General features: G+C 41.5%; 1 protein-coding gene across 5 annotated transcripts in view; it reads left to right on the top strand.

Moving 5' to 3' along the window:
- MLKL (mixed lineage kinase domain like pseudokinase) overlaps positions 1–23883 on the top strand; it is a 190597-nt gene that overhangs the window by 102461 nt on the left and 64253 nt on the right. For all 5 annotated transcript variants that reach the window (XM_030203626.1, XM_030203629.1, XM_030203625.1 and 2 more), the window contains exon 5: positions 101–198. In XM_030203626.1, the coding sequence (XP_030059486.1) occupies positions 101–198 (98 nt within the window). The remainder of the gene's footprint in view (positions 1–100; positions 199–23883) is intronic.

The raw sequence follows: 23883 nt of genomic DNA, 5'->3' as shown, positions 1-23883 counted from the left end.
ATTTTACACATACATTCTAATATGTCTTCAGGTGGGGAACTATAAAGTTAAGGAAGAATTGATAACTTGTTAACTTTTTGTACCTTTTTACTTCTTGCAGTTTGGCCCGTAAAACCTTTTGGAGAGAGGTACGAACCATGAAGAAATTTGAACACCCTAACATTCTGCACATGTATGGGATCTGCATTGACAATTCATGTAAGTGGCTAACAGGCTGGAGCCTGGACACGAGCCGGCATTGAATATCCAGGCTCAGTTGTGCCACAGGCTGTCAGTGTCTTTAAAACTGATGACCACGGTCAGGGCCACCAAGGAGGGGGGTGCAAAATGCTGGTAAGGGCTCCCCATGGCATGGCCATTTGGTAAGAGTTCTCTTACCGCATGGCCATGTGTTCCTGGGCTCCTTTTACCCACTGCAGTAAAAATGTCCCTGGCGTGCGGGAAAAATGGCACCTGCTGCTAGCGCAGGGCCCTTCTTCCCACAGCTTGGTAAAAGGACCCCCATAGTTAGGCAATTAGATTATTGCAACATAATTTATCTTTGTTGTACAGACCTACTCTTGAAAAAATTAGACAATTCAGAATGTTGCTGCCAGACTAATATTTTCTGCTAATATTAGACCTCCAGTTTCTCCGTTGTTAATAAAATTGCATTGTATGCCTTTAGAGGCTCAGTGGTGTGTAATATTTTGTATGGGAATGCTCCTCATTATATGTTAGAATTAATTGGATTCCCTAATTTAGGTAGGACAGGAGAACTTAGAAGTTATTTGAAGCTGTAGTTTCCAAGTCCCAAAGGAATTTGCTTTAAAGCGATATTTTCTGGTCTTATATGGTCTACTAAAGGTCTAAGATACATAGATTTGGATCTTTTCCCTGATCTGGATTTGACAATTGAAAAAACTACAAAGAGAATTATTGATATGGTTAAGGATCAATTGGTCTCATGGAGCCCTCTACACCTTACTTGGTGGAGGAGGCTAGAGACAATAAAAATGGTTCGCATGCCCAAAATTAATTATATATTGAGCATGTTACTGATAATTCTCTCAAATTCCTTTTACAAAATGCTTGATAAATTAGTTACTGGTTTTCTGTGGAATTTGAAGTTTTCCAAAATTGCATTAAAAACCTTGAAAAGTTCAAAGGATGCTGGTGATGTTGAATTTCCAGACTTTTTCTTATACCATAAAGCGTTTATTACTCATCAAGCTTGCTATTGGATCCAGACTAATTTAACATACACACCGATTTGATTAGAATTAGAATGAGAGATATGGGGGTCATTACTTGATCACTGACTTTATTCCTTTCTTCATACCCAAGAATATAGTTTTTTTTAGGTTTCAACAGTTTTTATTAATGAAGCACAAAAATGGTGTTTACATACCCAAGAATATAGTTTTAAATTCCATTATATTGTCCTCCCAGATCTGTATCAAAGAATTTGACAATTTAATGGAGACCCTTACTGAATCCTCAATGTATGCCCCAATTTGTGGTTATTCTGATTAATGGTTACACAGTTTTCTGGAAGGAATGGATACAGGAAAGGAATTTTCTCAATCTCACACTTAATATTTAACAAAACTCTGAAAACATTTCAAGATTTACAGACTTGTTTTTCATTCCATGATAATCAGGCTTAAAAATACTTATAATTAAGACAAACAGGCTCATTTTCAAAGCACTTAGCCTCCCAAAGTTCCATAGAAACCTATGGAACTTAGCCTCCCAAAGTGCTTTGAAAATACGCCTCAACGTATACTAGAAGGAAATTAATACATTCATTATCTACGCAACAACCATCTATAAATTCCCTTATAGATAAGGTTTTCCAGTCTGGTCATGTTATATCACAATTGTATAAAATATTTCTCTCAAATAGTGTGCATTTGTGACATGGTCTAGTGCAAACCTGGCAAGACGAAACTCAGCATAAATTTTCTGAAAAATAATGGAAATGGTTTGGGGCCAAATTGGGAAAACCTCTATCATCAGCAAATTATATTCAATCGTTATATTTGTTTCATCATGGAGCAATATGGACTCCAAAGAGAATGTCATTAGCAAGATTGTCTCAATCTAACATTTGTTAGTCATGTAAAACACACATTGGTACTTTTAAACATATGATATTTGGTTGTCATTTCACACATTCTTTTTAGAAACAGATTTGGGAAAAGGTAACAACTGTTCTTCCTAATCAGGATCCCCTGTCATTAAAGCTAATAATTTTTGACTCTTTAGCAGTTGAATCAGATCTGGCACATTCAGACTCTATGGGACCCTTTTACTAAGCCGCATAGGTGCCTGTGCACACCCAGCGTTCACCAAATTGGAGTTACCGCCCGGTTACTGCATGGCTCTTGTGGTAATTTCAATTTTGGAGCACGTCCACTACGTGCGTCTGAAAAATATGTTTTATTTTCTGGTGCACGGCAACTACACGCATCAAGTGGCATTTGACGTACGTAGACTATTACCACTCGGTTACTGCGTGAGACCTTATCACTAGGTCAATGGCTTGCAGTAAGGTCTCAGATCCAAAATGGACGGGCGGCAATTTTCATTTTGCTGCACGTCCGTTTTCGGCAACAAAAAAAGGCATTTTTTGTAGGTGCGCTAAAAAATAATTCTGCATGCGCCCAAAACACACGTCTACACAACTGCAGGCCATTTTTCAGCGCACCTTAGTAAAAGGACCCCTAAATTATTAAGTATTTTACTTGCTATTGCTATTAAGTCTATACTTAACAACTGGAAAGGTAATTTCCTACTCTCAATACATTTTTAGTGGTAATTGGTCTTTAGTACATAAATTTGAACTCTCTTTAACAGACAAACTTGGTAATGTTGTACAAAAAAAAAGATCTGGTCACAATTAGATGCATACTCAATGAGCCTTCTCCATAATCCCTGTATATGTTATTATTATCTATTACGGTAATATATCATTTAAGCACCCATTGGAACAAGTATGATTATGAGCATTATACTGATTTAGTGGTGTGTGGCTGTACCTGTGACATGGTCATCCTTTATTTTTCACAATTCTTTGAGTATTTGCACTGTCTATTACGTATATACTTGTTATACTCTATTGTTTTATTTGCATTTAAATAAATAAAATTAACATGGACTAAAAAAATAAAACAATATTTTCTTCTAATTTTCCTATTTTAGCAGCTTGCAGTTGGAATTTGTTGCCAGTTTCAGTTAGATCTATTTTGAATTATTTATTTAGAAAACATTTGAAGTCTTTCCTTTTTAGGAAATTTTTATCATGCTGATTGTCCACTATTTCAAGGAATTATATGTTATTCTCAAGGGATTGGCTGGATTTCTCATATTATTATTATTATTTTATTTATTTATTACTATTTGTTACATTTGTATCCCACATTTTCCCACCTATTTGCAGGCTCAATGTGGCATACATAATACCATAGAGGCGATTCGCCATCTCCGGCGGAGAAACAAGTACAAACAGTTATAGTGGCCGAAGAAGGTTCAACAAGTACAAACGGTTATAGTGGTCGAAGAAGGTTCACGTGTTATAGACATGTTGGGGATTCGTAGAGAGGAAGAGTTTTGCTATGTCTTTTCAGGCTTTGGTTTCGTTGTGTTGCAAGGTTTAGGCATCTAGGTTGGGTCAACAGGGTATGCCTTTTTGAACAGGTTAGTTTTTAATGATTTCCGGAAGTTTGGGTGGTCGTACATTGTTTTCACGGCTTTTGGTAGTGCGTTCCATAGTTGTGTGCTGATGTAGGAGAAACTGGATGCATATGTTAGTTTGTATTTGAGTCCTTTGCAGCTTGGGTAGTGGAGATTTAGGTATGTTCGTGCTGATCTGATTGTGTTTCTTGTTGGTAGGTCTATGAGGTCTGTCGTGTAGCCCGGGGCTTCACCGTAGATTATTTTATGGACCAGGGTGCAGATTTTGAAAGCAATACGTTCCTTGATTGGTAGCCAGTGTAGTTTTTCTTGTAAGGGTTTGGCGCTTTCGAATTGCGTTTTCCCAAATATTAGCCTGGCTGCTGTGTTTTGAGCGGTTTGAAGTTTCTTTATGAGTTGTTCTTTGCATCCCACATATAGTCCATTGCAATAGTCTACATGGCTTAGTACCATTGTTTGTATCAAATTGCAGAATGCTTCCCTCGGGAAGAATGGTTTTACACGTTTGAGTTTCCACATTGAGTGGAACATTTTCTTTGTTGTAGAGTTAACATGACCGACCCTCAAGTGTGAAGTTGCAGTCGATAGTGACGCCGAGGATTTTCAGGCTTTCTGAGATAGGGAGGGTGTGGTCTGGGGTGCTTATGTTTGTGGGTTTGTACGTATTGTGTTGGGATGAGAGGATGAGACAGTGTGTTTTATGTGTATTGAGGTTTAGTTCAAATGCATGATGTTTAGGCTGAGCTTGATTTCATTGGAGATTTCTGTCAGGTCATGTTTGTAGGGTATGTATATATCCCGCTATCCACATAGAACTTGACAGTAATTGCAGAATATAAGCATATTTAGTATTTTTTATTTGTTCCAGCAGTAGAACAAGTGTGATCTGTTGAACACAATCTTTTCACAAAGTAGGATTCTCTAATAAGCCAGTTGTGAGGGAGTGAGTAGAGTAAACATAGTTCCCCTTAAGAACACTCCCTTACCAGGCCACTTTAAGGGTATGTTTGAGTCAGGAGGGTGGGGCTCAGTCAGAGAGCTGGATAAAATCCTTAAGTGCAGATGATCAAAAGCGAACACGGGTCCTAGAGGCTATTTGCATTCGACTAGCGCCCATGTTTGCCTGTACCCCAGGATCAGAGCTGGTGAGCGCATGTAACATCCCCCTACCCTCCCACCACCAACAGAAGAGCCTCCTCTGTTGGTCTAGATCTCCCCGAACCCCTCCCCCATCCTTCAAATGATGTAGGAGGACGTTTCTCCCTTATATGGTAAGGAAGCCCTGCCCAGCACATCCTAGGATGCACTGGGCAGGGCACCACAATTTTGGAGGCGGAGATGGAAAGAGGAGGGAGTGCTTCATCATTTGAAGGTACGGGGGATTTCAGGGGGGTGCTAGACCACCATGGGAGGGCTAGAGGTCCAGCCCTTTCTTCTGTCGGGGGGGGGGGGCGGGGAGGGTCTAGTCATCTTCCATCAGGGGGACGCCGGACTGGGACGAGGGGGGCTCTTCTAATGGGGGGATGATTGGCAGGTCTAGACTTTTTTTTTGATAGCCTGGACCTGTCAAACAACTTCTGCAGGAGGATTGTGCCTTGGATGCATGCCCAAGCATAGTCCTTCTGCAGAAGTACCCCAATGATTAGATCTTCTAGCGCACATAAATTTGTATTCTATTAGTTTTGATCATAGGGGCGTTATTGCCTTGCGCTGTTCCGGCGCTAATTTTAGAGTTCTGTTTGGAACAGCACAGGGTTTTTGATCATCTACTTATTAGTGTGGGAACAGAAGGGGAGACCCAGAACAGGGAGAATGGATGCTCCAAGAGAGATTCCAAGCACAGGCAGCAATATTTGAAGACATGCCTGGTGCAGGAAGAAAGGGTCCTCCAGAAGAGTCCTAGTTTGTGACCACAGTGTCTGGTCAAGGTAGGAGGTTTATATTGTGAAGGATTTACCCAGTATTGAGCTGAGCCTGCTAGGAGCAGTCACTGTGAATATTAAGAAGTGTGAGTTAATGAAGCTTGGCTTCAGGGAACCAGAGAGAGGAAAGTTTGTTTTTGTCTGAAATGAAGTTTCATTTGAATCTTGCCTAAACTACACAGACATCCCATCAGCAGATAACCTGGCAATTTACTTCAACGAGAAAATTATAAAATTACAATCTATGTTACCACTTTACACCACCGACCATGAAAAATTCATTGACTGTATGGACCCAACCACCGATGAATATCCAGCTGACCGAACCTGGACAAACTTCGATCTACTGTCTGACGAAACCGTCACCCAAGCGATCAACAGATTCGCCAAGTCCCAATTGCAAACTGGATATATGTCCCAACAACCTAATAAAATCCGCCCCTCAACGCTTCATAACAGACCTCACTTCTTACTTAAACTTCATGCTACAACATGGACTCTTCCCTAAGGATAAAGGAAATATATTACTTACCCCAATACCCAGATCTAAAGAAAAAACCAAATGATATAACCAATTACCGCCTGGTAGCATCCATTCCTCTGGTAATAAAACTAATGGAAAGTATGGTAACCAAGCACCTTACCGACTACTTAACCAAATTTTCAATACTACATGAATCACAATCAGGATTTCGATCCAACCACAGCACCGAAACAGTATTAATCACTCTCCTAGCCAAATTTAAACAAACAATTGCAACTGGTAACAGTGTTCTCCTCTTACAATTTGACATGTCCAGCGCGTTCGACATGGTTAGCCATAAAATATTATTGAACATCCTAGAATACTTCGGAATTGGAGGAAATGTATTGGGATGGATCAATGGCTTCCTAACCGGAAGAACATACCAAGTGACATCAAATTCGAATACATCATCACCATGGAAACCTGAATGTGGAGTACCCCAGGGATTGCCGCTATCACCAACACTTTTCAACCTAATGATGACACCACTGGCCAAATCACTATCCAACCAAAGCCTCAATCCATACATCTATGCAGACGATGTCATGATCTACATCCCGTTCAAACATGACCTAAGAGAAATTATTAATGAAATCAAACACAGCGGATGCATTCCAACTAAAGCTCAATGCAGAAAAAACACAATGTATTATCCTCTCATCACAATATAACACGATCAAACAAACCACTATAAGCACCTCAGACTATACCCTTCCTGTCTCGGATAGCCTGAAACTTTTGGGAGATACAATTGACCGTAATCTCACACTAGAAAGCCACGCGAAAAATATAACAAAGAAAATGATCCAAGCAATGTGGAAACTCAAAAGAGTTAAACTTTTCTTCCCAAGGGAAATTTTGAGCAGCCTGGTACAATCAATGGTGTTAAGCCACTTGGATTACTGTAATGCCATCAATGCTGGATGCAAAGAACAAATCATTAAGAAACTCCAAACTGCCCAAAACACTGTAGCCAGACTTATATTTGGAAAAGCAAAATACGAAAGCGCCAAACCCCTAAGAGAAAAACTTCCCTGGCTCCCACTAAAAGAACGAATTGCGTTCAAAATCTGTACCTTGGTTCATAAAATCATTCATGGTGAGGCCCCGATATATATGTCAGACCTCAAAGACTTACCAACCAGGAACACAAAAAGATCAGCACGCACATTCTTGAACCTCCACTACCCCAGTTGCAAAGGACTTAAATATAAATAAATATATGCATCTAGCTTCTCCTACATCAGCACGCAACTGTGGAATGCATTACCAAAGGCCTTAAAAACAATGCACGATTTAACAGCCTTCCGGAAGTTACTAAAGACTAACCTGTTCAAGAAGACATACAATAATGAGCCATCATAAATGAACTAACATCAAAACTCTATCAGAACCAGATAAAACCGAATTCTCTACACTTTATTTGTTTTAATCAATTTGTCACCAATGAACAATAGCGCATTACCCCCTTATCTCTTATGCCTGAAATGAACTGTTTATCCAACTTACTTTATAATTTACTTTAACATTTATGATCTTTAATGTAACGCTACTTTGTATTTCTCATTCTGGAAATGGCGATCGCCATTACGGCATAATGTAAGCCACATTGAGCCTGCAAATAGGTGGGAAAATGTGGGATACAAATGCAACAAACAAATAAATAAATAAATAAATAAGTTTGCATACCAGATGTGTGACAATCAGTGAAGTATTTATACTAGGTGCATGTGTTGCATACACACCCCCTGTCAGACCCAGCCCTCTGCCCATACCTTAAAATAATCTCTGCAGCAGTGGATTAATAGGTTGCCTGTGACCTGCACCAGGACTTCCTATCCGAACCGTCCTGCCCCTTCTGATGCAACTTCCTGTTTTGTGAAGAGCAGGACGGTTCAGAGAGGAAGTATATGCAACTCTAAGAACATAAGAAGCTAAAGAGTTGCCCTATTTGGTCAGACCAAGGGCCCATGTAGCCCAATATCCTGTTTCCAACAGTGACCAATTCCAGTCTCAAAAAGTAGCAAGATGCCATGCTACTTAACCCCAGCAGTAGCTTTCCCCAGGTCTACCTTAATATTGGTCTATGGAGTTTTCCATTTTTATAAAGTCAGTTACATTAATTGCTTTTACCTCTTGGAGAAATAAAACATTTCTTTCAGTAAACATATATTTAAGCTCTGGAACTCATTGCTGGAGACTTAACTATATGTTTTCTGAAAGAAATGTTTTATTTCTATTTAAAATGTGGATTTTGGCCCATTAAACCATGTTTGTCTATCTGTTAAGTAATAATATTCTTTGTAATAGTTTTTACAGTTTTGCCTGGCTTGACTTTAGGCTTACCAGTCTGTAGTTTCCTGGATCACCCCTGGAACCTTTTTTTTTTTTAAATTGGCCACTTTCCATTCTTCAGGTATGAGGATGATTTTAATGTTAAGTCATAGATTACCAACAGTAGAACTGTAATCTCATTTAGAATTTTCAGTACCCTGGTTGTATACCATCAAGACCAGATGATTTGTTGCTCTTTAACTTGTTGATTTGACTTATTACATCTTCCAGGTTTACTGAGATTTGTTGCAGTTCCTGCATATCTTCACCTTTAAATACTTTCTGGCACAGGTGGCGCTTTCATCCTTCTCAGTAAAGACCAAAGCAAAGGCTTTATTTAGTCTTTCCACTATGGCTTTGTCCTCCCTCTATTTTACTCCTTGATGATCTAATGTTCAACTGACGCCCTCATAGGCTTTTTACTTCTAATGTATTTGAATGAGTTTTTGCTCTGAGATTTTGCCTTTATAGCAAGCTTCTTTTCAAATTTGTTTATCCTGGAGGAGTAGCCTAATGGTTAGTTCAGTGAGCTGAGAATCTGGGGAACTGAGTTCAGTTCTCACTGCAGCTCCTTCTGACTCTCAGCAAGTGACTTAACGTTCTTGTGAGCCCATTAGGGACAGAGAAAAAGTACCTGCATGTAATAAATGTAAACTGCTTTGATTGTACTTCAGAAAGGCAGTATATCAAATCCCCTTACCTCTTATTAATGCTTTGCATCTAACTTGCTAGTGCTTATGCTGCTGCTTATGCTGGTACCCCAAGTAACAAAGCATTACCATAATCAAACAAATGACATTATCCATATATTACTTTTCTAAAATGTACGTCCGACAGCAGATCTTTTAATCTTAATATTGGTGACTTGTTAATTAAGTTGCTAATGGAGTACGAGTATGTAGACTAAAGCCCCTTAACATTATTAGTTATATGCTATGCAATGCTATTTATTTTTTTTATTATAGGTTTCCCTCAAGGACCTAGAAACACTATTCTCCTAATTGGTTTAAAAGTCTATAAATCAAAAATCAGGTCTTTAGTGGGTGTTGGGGCAAGTAGGTAGGAATTAAATTCTAAACAGAGGCTTCATTTAAGTGCCAGCTGTGATCTGAATTCTAAACTGATGTTATATTAAACTCTAAAACAGCAAATGAAATGCTAAACTATACTCTAAAAGAATAAATCCCAAATTCACTAGTAAACAATATAACCAAAATCAAAGAATCAGGAACAGAGTACTGTGTGTAACAAACACTGTATCACTTCCTATATAATAATTCTCACCTCCAACGTTCTATGCGTCTGGCTGCCTGTGTCCGTGGCTTTCTTCAGAGTTGGTCTGCTAGGCTCCGAAGCCCTGGCTGACATCACACGCAGCACTGACCAACCGCATGACATCAGCACGAGGCCCCGCACTCGCCGCCACGCCCCTCCCCCAAGGTTGCCGCCGCTGTCGCTCTCCCCTCCATCCCCCCCAAGGTCACCACCGCTCCCCCCTCCACCCCCCATGAGGTCACCACCGCTCTCCCCCTCCACCCCCCCATGAGGTCACCACAGCCACTGCTCCCCCCCCCTGAGATCACCGCCCAGGCCCAGCCACTTTCCCTCCAAGCCCACTCACCCAACACAGACCTGCCAAGTCTCCCGCGAAACACGCAGCGCCAGCTCCCATTTCCGGCCACTGCTGCTTCTCCTGTTGAGTAGCAGCGGCCGCTACAAAAACAAAAACAGCTGTTATTAAAAAGCAAGCGCGGCACCGCATGCAGCCATCAGGCATTGGCTGTCGGCTCTGCAGCCGCTCCTCTCACCTCTCACGACACTGCCCCTGGAGCAGATCCCAAAGGAGTGCAGCGACGTGAGAGGCGAGAGGAGAGGCTGCAGAGCTGACAGCCAATGCCTGATGGCTGCCTGCGGTGCCGCGCTTGCTTTTTAAAAACATTTTTGGTGCTTTAAATAGCTCTTTTTGTTTTTGTACCGGCCGCTGCTGCTCAACAGGAGAAGCAGCAGTGGCCGGAAATGGGAGCTGGCGCTGCATGTTTCATGGGAGACTTGGCAGGTCTGTATTGGGTGGGCGGGCCTGGATAGAAAAAAGGGGATAGAGAGAGAGAGACACGGGATGGAAGAATTGGGAGAGGGGGGTAGACGGGTGGAAGGATGGGGAGAGAAAGAGGGAAAACAGATGGAAGGATGGGGAGAGAAAGACACTATGGAAGGATGGGGAGAGAAAGGGGGAGATGGATGAATGGATGCAGAGAGAAAGGGGAGAAATTGGAAGGATGTGGAGAGAGAAGGGACACTGAACAGAAAAGGGTAGAGAGATAGAGAGACACTGGATAGAAGGAGGGGGAGAGAGACATTAGATGGAAGGATCAGGAGAGAGGGTAGTTGGGTGGAAGGATGGGGAGAGAAAGAGGGAAGACGCTGAATGGAAGGGTACGGGAAAAAAAGGAGACACTGGATGGAAGGATGCAGAAAGAAAGAGGGGAGACATTGGGAGGGGGTCCTGAGACCAGAGAGGGGGTCCTGAGACCAGAGAGGGGGAGGGGGTCCTGAGACTAGAGAGGAGGGGTGGTCCTGAGGGGAGGGGGTCCAGAGACCTGAGAGGGGGGAGAGGGAGGAGGGGGGCCTGAGACCAGAGGGGGAGGGGGGCCTGAGACCAGAGAGGCAGGGGGGAGGTATCTCTGTCACACACACACTCTTTCTCATTCTCACACACTGTCTCTCACACACTCTATGTCTCACACTATATCACATTCACTCTCTATGTGTCACACAGTCACTCTCAAATACAATCTCGATCTCATACACTCGGTCTCACAGAGAGTCTGTGTATCGCACACATACTCTCACACTGTCTCACACACACTCACACACTCTCACTCACAGACACACTCGCACCCACACTCACTCTCTCTCTGTCACACACACACTCACACATTCACTCTCTCTCTCTCTCACACAGTCACTCTCACACACACTCAAACATACACACTCCAAGGAAAACCTTGCTAGCGCCCGTTTCATTTGTGTCAGAAACGGGCCTTTTTTACGAGTTATAGATAATAATGCAAGTTATTGAGAGGAGCTCCCTAAGAACTTTTGTAACCCATGTAATAGTCTGATAAGACCAAAGTCTAGTGGAACATAGCAGTTCTTTCATTGGGAGCTCACTCATTTCAGTGATATATGTGCTATGAGTGTTCAAAATTAAGTGTAAACACTACCAATACCTATATACTTAAACTGCATGTGTAAATGTCACTAAATCATGCTGGAGTGCTTACTGAATGGAACAGTTAAAGTATAAACACTTAATTATATAGTATAACTTGCAAGTAAGTATACTTATCTGGTAAGTCCTGGGAGAGCGGTCTTTCAACAGCAGTCTACCTCTGAACGCAACAGTCATAACGTTGTATTGTTGGGCGCCTTCGGCAATCCCTATATATATCCATTACATGACATCAGATGCTTTGACAAGCAAAAGCCAATCAAGGAAGTTCCAGCTAAAGGGCAGGACCAATAAAAAAAGAATAGTCAAAGTAATAGAAAAAATGTAAAATGACACCATTCAATTTTGGTGTCAGTAAATTCAGTCTAAAGATCCACTGTTGCTCTTTTTGTAATATCAGACGCTGTCTATCACTGGCCCTGACCGATTTCACTATTTGTTGCAGTATTAGACAGCGTAATGTTTCAAAGGTATACTGTTTAGCAGCACAGTGGATCGCTAAAGGCGAAGTTGTCTTCTGGGTCTTAATAGTGCTCTTATGTTCCACCAGACGGATATACAGATGGCAGGAAGTTTGCCCCACACGCAGCTTTTATTTATTGGGATTTATTAACCGCCTTTATAAAGAGATTCACCCAAGGTGGTGTACAGTAGGTTATACATAAGTACATAAGTACATAAGTAGTGCCATACTGGGAAAGACCAAAGGTCCATCTAGCCCAGCATCCTGTCACCGACAGTGGCCAATCCAGGTCAAGGGCACCTGGCACGCTCCCCAAACGTAAAAACATTCCAGACAAGTTATACCTAAAAATGCGGAATTTTTCCAAGTCCATTTAATAGCGGTCTATGGACTTGTCCTTTAGGAATCTATCTAACCCCTTTTTAAACTCTGTCAAGCTAACCGCCCGTACCACGTTCTCCGGCAACGAATTCAAGAGTCTAATTACACGTTGGGTGAAGAAAAATTTCTCCGATTCGTTTTAAATTTACCACACTGTAGCTTCAACTCATGCCCTCTAGTCCTAGTATTTTTGGATAGCGTGAACAGTCGCTTCACATCCACCCGATCCATTCCACTCATTATTTTATACACTTCTATCATATCTCCCCTCAGCCGTCTCTTCTCCAAGCTGAAAAGCCCTAGCCTTCTCAGCCTCTCTTCATAGGAAAGTCGTCCCATCCCCACTATCATTTTCGTCGCCCTTCGCTGTACCTTTTCCAATTCTACTATATCTTTTTTGAGATACGGAGACCAGTACTGAACACAATACTCCAGGTGCGGTCGCACCATGGAGCGATACAACGGCATTATAACATCCGCACACCTGGACTCCATACCCTTCCTAATAACACCCAACATTCTATTCACTTTCCTAGCCGCAGCAGCACACTGAGCAGAAGGTTTCAGCGTATCATCGACGACGACACCCAGATCCCTTTCTTGATCCGTAACTCCTAACGCGGAACCTTGCAAGACGTAGCTATAATTCGGGTTCCTCTTACCCACATGCATCACTTTGCACTTGTCAACATTGAACTTCATCTGCCACTTGCACGCCCATTCTCCCAGTCTCGCAAGGTCCTCCTGTAATCGTTCACATTCCTCCTGCGACTTGACGACCCTGAATAATTTTGTGTCATCGGCGAATTTAATTACCTCACTAGTTATTCCCATCTCTAGGTCATTTATAAATACATTAAAAAGCAACGGACCCAGCACAAACCCCTGCGGGACCCCACTAACTACCCTCCTCCACTGAGAATACTGGCCACGCAATCCTACTCTCTGCTTCCTATCTTTCAACCAGTTCTTAATCCATAATAATACCCTACCTCCGATTCCATGACTCTGCAATTTCTTCAGGAGTCTTTCGTGCGGCACTTTGTCAAACGCCTTCTGAAATCCAGATATACAATATCAACCGGCTCCCCATTGTCCACATGTTTGCTTACCCCCTCAAAAAAATGCATTAGATTGGTGAGGCAAGACTTCCCTTCACTAAATCCGTGCTGACTTTGTCTCATCAGTCCATGTTTTTGTATATGCTCTGCAATTTTATTCTTAATAATAGCCTCCACCATCTTGCCCGGCACCGACGTCAGACTCACCGGTCTATAATTTCCCGGATCTCCTCTGGAACCCTTCTTAAAAATCGGAGTAACATTGGCTACCCTCCAGTCTTCCGGTACTACACTCGATTTTAGGGACAGATTGCATATTTCTAACAGTAGCTCCGCAAGTTCATTTTTTAGTTCTATTAATACTCTGGGATGAATACCATCAGGTCCCGGTGATTTACTACTCTTCAGCTTGCTGAACTGACCCATTACATCCTCCAAGGTTACAGAGAATTTGTTTAGTTTCTCCGACTCCCCCGCTTCAAATATTCTTTCCGGCACCGGTGTCCCCCCCCAAATCCTCCTCGGTGAAGACCGAAGCAAAGAATTCATTTAATTTCTCCGCTACGGCTTTGTCCTCCTTGATCGCCCCTTTAACACCATTTTCGTCCAGCGGCCCAACCGACTCTTTGGCCGGTTTCCTGCTTTTAATGTATCTAAAAAAATTTTTACTATGTATTTTTGCTTCCAACGCTAATTTCTTCTCAAAGTCCTTTTTTGCCCTCCTTATCTTCGCTTTGCATTTGGCTTGGCATTCCTTATGATCTATCCTGTTACTTTCAGTTGGTTCTCTTCTCCACTTTCTGAAGCATAAAAATAGTAAAATGAACAAGTATAAACAAATACAATGAAAGAGGAAAACCTGAAAAGAGCAAATTGAAACCTAATAGGATTACCATGAACCAGGATCAAAACCATACACATTTAACAGTACTGAAATTCAAAGGACAGAGATATAATATAATATATAATATGATGTGAGCATAACTTTGATGGAATATCTAATAAGCACACAATTAGAAAAACATTGCTATGATACTGCTTTACTACAATACAGCTTACCATACAGCTGAGGGGCAAGTGCAGATATAGAGATGGAGACAAGATGGGTGGTATAGAGTCAATTGGGATAAATAAGTGGCTGGCTACACTAAAGGCAGGTTCTTTGTACAGTTGATCAAGATATAAGGAACTGATCTAAGTTACAGTATGTGTAGCACGCTAGTCCAGGTGCAGAATGAGTGTATAGTCAGTCACCCTATGTATTAAAGGCTTGGAGTTTATTTATTTATTTATTTATTGTATTTGTATCCCACATTTTCCCACCTATTTGCAGGCTCAATATGGCTTACATTGTTCTGTCATGGCGATCGCCATTTCCGGAGTGAGAGATACAAGTGGTATTGCATTAAGGATCATGATTGACATACTGATACTGTAGATTAAGCAGTTAGGTATAAAGAGTTCAGATTCAGAATGAGGAATAAAGTGGTATTGCGTTAGAGTTAATTTGTGGTAGAGTAGATCATGGTAGTCAAGTATACAAAGTTAGGCATTGTCCAGTTCTGGCTTGAGTTTCATTGTCTGGTATTAGGATAGATCATTTTGGTATGCCTTGTTGAATAGGTTGGCCTTCAATGATCTCCAAAAGTTAGTTAGGTCGTGCATTTTTTTCACGGCGAGTGGTAAAGCATTACATAGCTGCGTGCTTATGTAGGAGAAGCTGGATGCATATGTTGATTTATATTTTAGTCCTTTGCAACTGGGGTAGTGGAGGTTTAGGAATGTGCGTGCTGATCTTTCAGTGTTCCTGGGTGGTAAGTCTATGAGGCCTGACATGTAGAACAGGGCCTCACCATGAATGATTTTATGGACCACAGTGTAGATTTTGAACGTAATACGTTCTTTGAGTGGGAGCCAGTGTAGTTTATCTCTTAGGGGTTTGGCACTTTCGTATTTCGTTTTTCCAAATATGAGTCTTGCTGCTGTGTTTTGGGCTGTTTGGAGCTTCTTAATGATTTGTTCTTTACATCCGGCATAGATTGCAGTGCAGTAATCTAGGTGACTTAGCACCATTGATTGTACCAGGCTGCGAAATATTTCCCTTGGGAAGAAAGGTTTTATTCTTTTGAGTTTCCACATTGAATGGAACATTTTCTTTGTTGTATTTTTCACATGGTTTTCTAGTGTGAGATTTCGGTCAATTGTAACTCCAAGTATTTTCAGGCTATCTGAAAAAGGAAGGGTATAGTTTGGGGTGTTTCTAGTGGCGTGTTTGCTCATGTTGTGTTGTGATGAGAGGATGAGACATTGTGTTTTTTCTGCGTTAAGTTTCAAATGAAATGCATCCGCCCATGAGTTCATGATTTGGAGGCTGTGATTGATTTCATTTGTGATTTCTTTTAGATCATGTTTGAACGGGATGTAGATCGTGACATCATCTGCGTAGATGTATGGATTGAGGCCTTGGTTGGATAACGACTTGGCCAGAGGTGTCATCATTAGGTTAAAAAGGGTCAGTGAAAGTGGTGATCCTTGGGGTACTCCGCATTCTGGTTTCCATGGTGCTGATGTATTCAACTTTGATATCACTTGGTATGTTCTTGCGGTTAGGAAGCCTTTGAACCAACTAAGAACCAGGGCTGTGGAGTCGGAGTCGTGGAGTCGGAGTCGGCAGCAATTTTGGGTACATTGAGTCGGAGTTGGAGTTGGCAAAAATGTACCGACTCCGACTCCTCATACATTTGAATAAAGTACTTCTCTGCTGTGAATAAAGCTTAGTACCTAGTTGTTTCACTAGTGTGAAGTCCAGCTGAACTATTTTGCTGGAGAGCTTCCCTCTGCTCAGTCTCCCTTTGCATTTACTGACCTGCTGTAGAGCACCTCCTCTCTGACCCCACAGTGAACTTAAGCTCCAAGAGAAGATCATTCAGCACACACAGATAAGGCAGCAGAGAGACTCTACCCAACTTCCTCTCTCTCTGCAAGAAGAGCTTTATATTTTAGTGGAAGTGGCACACCATTCACAATGGCAAAAAGAATGTCAGGAAACATGACAAAGTCTGCTGTTTATGAACACTTTACAATATCAACAGATGGGAAACATTATGTACAGTGGTGGAAATAAGTATTTGATCCCTTGCTGATTTTGTAAGTTTGCCCACTGACAAAGACATGAGCAGCCCATAATTGAAGGGTAGGTTATTGGTAACAGTGAGAGATAGCACATCACAAATTAAATCCGGAAAATCACATTGTGGAAAGTATATGAATTTATTTGCATTCTGCAGAGGGAAATAAGTATTTAATCCCTCTGGCAAACAAGACCTAATACTTGGTGGCAAAACCCTTGTTGGCAAGCACAGCGGTCAGACGTCTTCTGTAGTTGATGATGAGGTTTGCACACATGTCAGGAGGAATTTTGGTCCACTCCTCTTTGCAGATCATCTCTAAATCATTAAGAGTTCTGGGCTGTCGCTTGGCAACTCGCAGCTTCAGCTCCCTCCATAAGTTTTCAATAGGATTAAGGTCTGGTGACTGGCTAGGCCACTCCATGACCCTAATGTGCTTCTTCCTGAGCCACTCCTTTGTTGCCTTGGCTGTATGTTTTGGGTCATTGTCGTGCTGGAAGACCCAGCCACGACCCATTTTTAAGGCCCTGGCGGAGGGAAGGAGGTTGTCACTCAGAATTGTACGGTACATGGCCCCATCCATTCTCCCATTGATGCGGTGAAGTAGTCCTGTGCCCTTAGCAGAGAAACACCCCCAAAACATAACATTTCCACCTCCATGCTTGACAGTGGGGACGGTGTTCTTTGGGTCATAGGCAGCATTTCTCTTCCTCCAAACACGGCGAGTTGAGTTCATGCCAAAGAGCTCAATTTTTGTCTCATCTGACCACAGCACCTTCTCCCAATCACTCTCGGCATCATCCAGGTGTTCACTGGCAAACTTCAGACGGGCCGTCACATGTGCCTTCCGGAGCAGGGGGACCTTGCGGGCACTGCAGGATTGCAATCCGTTATGTCGTAATGTGTTACCAATGGTTTTCGTGGTGACAGTGGTCCCAGCTGCCTTGAGATCATTGACAAGTTCCCCCCTTGTAGTTGTAGGCTGATTTCTAACCTTCCTCATGATCAAGGATACCCCACGAGGTGAGATTTTGCGTGGAGCCCCAGATCTTTGTCGATTGACAGTCATTTTGTACTTCTTCCATTTTCTTACTATGGCACCAACAGTTGTCTCCTTCTCGCCCAGCGTCTTACTGATGGTTTTGTAGCCCATTCCAGCCTTGTGCAGGTGAATGATCTTGTCCCTGACATCCTTAGACAGCTCCTTGCTCTTGGCCATTTTGTAGAGGTTAGAGTCTGACTGATTCACTGAGTCTGTGGACAGGTGTCTTTCATACAGGTGACCATTGCCGACAGCTGTCTGTCATGCAGGTAACGAGTTGATTTGGAGCATCTACCTGGTCTGTAGGGGCCAGATCTCTTACTGGTTGGTGGGGGATCAAATACTTATTTCCCTCTGCAGAATGCAAATAAATTCATATACTTTCCACAATGTGATTTTCCGGATTTAATTTGTGATGTGCTATCTCTCACTGTTACCAATAACCTACCCTTCAATTATGGGCTGCTCATGTCTTTGTCAGTGGGCAAACTTACAAAATCAGCAAGGGATCAAATACTTATTTCCACCACTGTATGTCAATGTATTATAGAAGATGATGGTGAAACAGCATGTGATGCAAAAATTAGCAGTTTCAGTGGTTATGAAAAAAATGCACCTACAAGAGCATCAAATTTAAAAAGACACTTGCAGCGTTTCCATCCTAAAGTGTTAGAAGCTGTGAATGAGAAAGATAGCAATGAAAACATTCCATCTACTTCAGGGTCAATAAAAGATCAGAAATCTACTGGAGGCCAGACACAACTATCAAGATTTTTTTACAGCTGACAAAGTTACTATAACAATGACACCAGAAAAATTCAAAAACCACATCATTGAAATGGCAGTAAAGAATAGTATACCACTATCTTTTTTTTCACAACCAGCCTTTTTAGGCTTAAATGGAGAAATGGCTAAAAAGCTTGGAGTTTCTCTGGAACGAGAAAGTATAAGGAAACTTATACTTGAAGAGGCCAAATGTAAGAAGGAAGAACTAAGAAAAAGTCTGAAGGGACGTTTTGTCTTTATTAAAATGGATGCATGCACACGTCACAGAGTCAATTATTTTGCAATTAATGTTAGATTTGCTGATGAAAACAAAAAAACAATAACCCGGACATTAGGAGTAAAGGACACTCAGGCACATCATACCAGTGAGTATCTGCAGAAGTTAGTGGAAGGTGTTTTAGAAGATTTTGAAATTAAAAAGGAACACATTCTATGTATTGTAACTGATAATGCTTCAAATATGTTAAGCACAATTGAAAAAATGAAGGAAGTTGATGAAGAAAGCAGCATACAAATATCAGAAGATGACAGTTCTGCAATTCAAGAAAGCTGTGAAAGTTTGGATGATATTGGTGAAGAAGCATCTAAGCTTATTACCATTCAACATATGCGTTGTGCTGTTCATACTCTGCAACTAGCAATAAGAGATGGATTGAAGGATCGTCATGCGGCTACACTAATTAGCAAGGAGGCAAGTAGCTGTTGCAGCCAGGATCCCTAAAACAGATGCTATTCTGAAGAGACGTGCTGGAAAAGGAGCCATTTTGGATCAAGCAACGCACTGGGGAAGCAGTTACTTGATGATAAAGTGTTTGCTTGAACTAAAAGACTTTCTTGAAGAACTGGACAATGTAAATGTTTCATTAAAAGAAAACCAGTGGGCTCAAGTTACAGAATTAGAAAGGCTACTTTCTTACCCTTTTGCTGTTACCAAGAAGCTGCAATAAGAAGATTTAACACCAGGTAAATTCTTCTTGGAATGGAAGGGCTTGATATATAACCTTAACAAAAGTGGGGGGTTAATTGCTGATGGCATTGTATCTTCAATGAGGAAAAGAGAGGAGCTCTTGCTGGATAATCAAATTCTCTTAGCTGCTATTTATGTTGATCCAATGAGCTGAATTTTGTTGAGCAGTGACCAAATTGCTACAGGAAAACAGGCACTCTATGACATAGCAGTTCGCATGAAAGGGTTGCTACCTGAAACTCATAAACCACTGGATGAAGCTAAAGCTATAAATACTGGTGGTAATGGTAACTCAGGTTCATCCTCTTCAAATGAAGAAGAGAATTTTCAAGCCTATTTGGACAAAATGGAAGCTTCAAAAGCAAAGCGATGTCTGTTAAGCATGGAAAAGCAACCTGTAAATGTCCATATAAAGAAATTCATGCAAGAGTTTTTTAAAGGATTAAAAGAAGTGGAAAAGTTTGACCACTCATCAAAACTGACTATAGAAGAAGCCATCATTGTTTATCCAGAGATTGTCAGTGATGCAGCTAGAACCATAACAGCAATGCCACCCACCCAAGTCAGTGTTGAAAGACTGTTTTCAGCACTGAAAATAAATCAGATTTAAGGGCTTCTATGAAGGAGGATCTGGCAGAAGCAATTCTGTTTCTAAGAACAATATATTTGTTAATTTTGGATTATGTTTAACAGCTATTCTACAGCTACAGTGGTGGAAATAAGTATTTGATCCCTTGCTGATTTTGTAAGTTTGCCCACTGACAAAGACATGAGCAGCCCATAATTGAAGGGTAGGTTATTGGTAACAGTGAGAGATAGCACATCACAAATTAAATCCGGAAAATCACATTGTGGAAAGTATATGAATTTATTTGCATTCTGCAGAGGGAAATAAGTATTTAATCCCTCTGGCAAACAAGACCTAATACTTGGTGGCAAAACCCTTGTTGGCAAGCACAGCGGTCAGACGTCTTCTGTAGTTGATGATGAGGTTTGCACACATGTCAGGAGGAATTTTGGTCCACTCCTCTTTGCAGATCATCTCTAAATCATTAAGAGTTCTGGGCTGTTGCTTGGCAACTCGCAGCTTCAGCTCCCTCCATAAGTTTTCAATGGGATTAAGGTCTGGTGACTGGCGAGGCCACTCCATGACCCTAATGTGCTTCTTCCTGAGCCACTCCTTTGTTGCCTTGGCTGTATGTTTTGGGTCATTGTCGTGCTGGAAGACCCAGCCACGACCCATTTTTAAGGCCCTGGCGGAGGGAAGGAGGTTGTCACTCAGAATTGTACGGTACATGGCCCCATCCATTCTCCCATTGATGCGGTGAAGTAGTCCTGTGCCCTTAGCAGAGAAACACCCCCAAAACATAACATTTCCACCTCCATGCTTGACAGTGGGGACGGTGTTCTTTGGGTCATAGGCAGCATTTCTCTTCCTCCAAACACGGCGAGTTGAGTTCATGCCAAAGAGCTCAATTTTTGTCTCATCTGACCACAGCACCTTCTCCCAATCACTCTCGGCATCATCCAGGTGTTCACTGGCAAACTTCAGACGGGCCGTCACATGTGCCTTCCGGAGCAGGGGGACCTTGCGGGCACTGCAGGATTGCAATCCGTTATGTCGTAATGTGTTACCAATGGTTTTCGTGGTGACAGTGGTCCCAGCTGCCTTGAGATCATTGACAAGTTCCCCCCTTGTAGTTGTAGGCTGATTTCTAACCTTCCTCATGATCAAGGATACCCCACGAGGTGAGATTTTGCGTGGAGCCCCAGATCTTTGTCGATTGACAGTCATTTTGTACTTCTTCCATTTTCTTACTATGGCACCAACAGTTGTCTCCTTCTCGCCCAGCGTCTTACTGATGGTTTTGTAGCCCATTCCAGCCTTGTGCAGGTGTATGATCTTGTCCCTGACATCCTTAGACAGCTCCTTGCTCTTGGCCATTTTGTAGAGGTTAGAGTCTGACTGATTCACTGAGTCTGTGGACAGGTGTCTTTCATACAGGTGACCATTGCCGACAGCTGTCTGTCATGCAGGTAACGAGTTGATTTGGAGCATCTACCTGGTCTGTAGGGGCCAGATCTCTTACTGGTTGGTGGGGGATCAAATACTTATTTCCCTCTGCAGAATGCAAATAAATTCATATACTTTCCACAATGTGATTTTCCGGATTTAATTTGTGATGTGCTATCTCTCACTGTTACCAATAACCTACCCTTCAATTATGGGCTGCTCATGTCTTTGTCAGTGGGCAAACTTACAAAATCAGCAAGGGATCAAATACTTATTTCCACCACTGTATATATGCCAAGTTTAAATAATATATAAGTTGTTTTAGGTTTTCCAAATGTTTTTGGTTTATGTAGGTTAACTTTGATTTTGTTCTAATTTCCAAAGGATGTTGTTCTAGAATTTCCAAAGGATGTGGTTGTTCCAGATTTTTATACTTGCTAATGCTATGATGACTTTATACTTGATAACAAAAAAACAATAAACATAACCTTGTTTTTTTATGTGTGTTTTTTTGTTTAAACTTTAGGATTAATGAATATTTATAGTTTCTTTAATAAATAAAATAAAAAGTCACAATGACATAGATTTTAAACCCAAACATTAGCATGCAGCCTTGTCAACATGCAAAAAAAATACATATTAAAAACTGAGGAGTCGGAGGTACCATAAACTGAGGAGTCGGAGTCAGAGTCGGAGTTGAAGGATTTTTGTACTGACTCCACAGCCCTGCTAAGAACGTTTCCTCCAATCCCGAAGTATTCTAGGATGTTTAATAATATTTTATGACTTACCATGTCAAACGCGCTGGACATGTCAAATTGTAGGAGAAGTACAATGTTGCCAGTTGCAATTGCTTGTTTGAATTTGGTTAAAAGAGTGATTAGTACTGTTTCGGTGCTGTGTTTGGATCGAAATCCTGATTGAGATTCGTGTAGTATTGAGAATTTGTTTAAGTAGTCGGTAAGCTGCTTGGTTATCATACTTTCCATTAGTTTCGTTGCTAGAGGGATAGATGCTACCGGGTGGTAGTTGGTTATGTCACTTGTTTTTTTCTTTGAATCCTTAGGTATTGGGGTAAGTAGAATGTTTCCTTTATCCTGTGGGAAAAGTCCATGTTGTAACATATAGTTCAGGTGCGTCGTGAGGTCTGTTATGAATCGTTGGGAGGCATATGTCCAGTTTGCAGTGGGACTTGGTGAACCTGTTGATCGCCTGGGTGATGGTATCGTCAGTGAGAATGGCAAAGTTTGTCCAGATTCGGTCTGCTGGATATTCATCGGGAGTTGGGTCCAAACAATCAATAAATTTTTCATGGTCGGTAGTGTTGAGTGGTATCGTGAGTCTTAGCTTTACAATTTTCTCATTAAAGTATTTAGCAAGGTTATCTGCTGATGGGGTGTCTGTGTTGGTTGTAGTAACCGGTGTGGTGTCTAGTAATTTGTTCACGAGTTGGAAAAGTTTGTGCGCGTCTTTGTAGTGTGGCCCTATTTTGGTTTTGTAGTATGATCTTTTGGTTTGTCTAATTGCATATTTGTATTTTCTTTGCATTTGTTTCCATGCGTTAAGTGTATATTCATCTTTCTTTTTGTTCCATGCTCATTCAAGCCTCCTAAGGTATTTTTAGTTTTTTCAGCTCTTCGTTAAACCATGATTTTGAGTTATAGGTAGCCCCTCTGGGAGGAAATTCCAGAGCATGGGGGCCATCCTTGAGAAGGCTTGCTGGTGGCTATCACATCGTACAATTTCTTTTCATGAAGAGACAGATAGTGATGATCCTTCAGAGGATCTTAAAGGTCTCAAAAGTGTGTAAAGGGCTAACTTGTTAGGTACTCTGTCCAATTTTGTCTGAGGGCCTTGAAAATCACAGAGTTTTAAATTTAGCCCTGTAAGTTACTGAAAGCCAGTGTAGTTTTTGTAGGAAGGGTGGGATGTGGTCAAGCATTTACAGCCTTCTATCAGTGTGCCTGCAGCATTCTGAATTACTTGGAGTCGATACAAACTCTTTTTGGTTTGACCAGTGTACAGGGCATTACAACAGTTTAGTTGTGATGTTATCATGTGCGCACCTGGGAAAGTTTAGTGCACATGGCTCTCAGAAACTCAAATTTTGATACTAACCCCCCCCCCCATACTACCCCCTCCCCCACACACACAAAAATAAAGACACCTGGAATTATATCTCCTTCAAAACAAAAACCTAATCATTTATCCATACTAAAACCACTTAATAGACTTGCTTTTATCAATGAAGTAGATTTAAATACTTCACTACTCAGCACTGTTCAGTGTGGTTAAGAGACTCATTTTCAAAGCACATAGGTTACTATCAGGCTTATTTTTGAAAGATAA

The sequence above is a fragment of the Microcaecilia unicolor genome, chromosome 5, assembly GCF_901765095.1.
Source record: "Microcaecilia unicolor chromosome 5, aMicUni1.1, whole genome shotgun sequence".
In the NCBI taxonomy this organism is placed as follows: Eukaryota; Metazoa; Chordata; class Amphibia; order Gymnophiona; family Siphonopidae; genus Microcaecilia; species Microcaecilia unicolor.
This window is presented reverse-complemented; position numbering and strand designations above follow the sequence as displayed.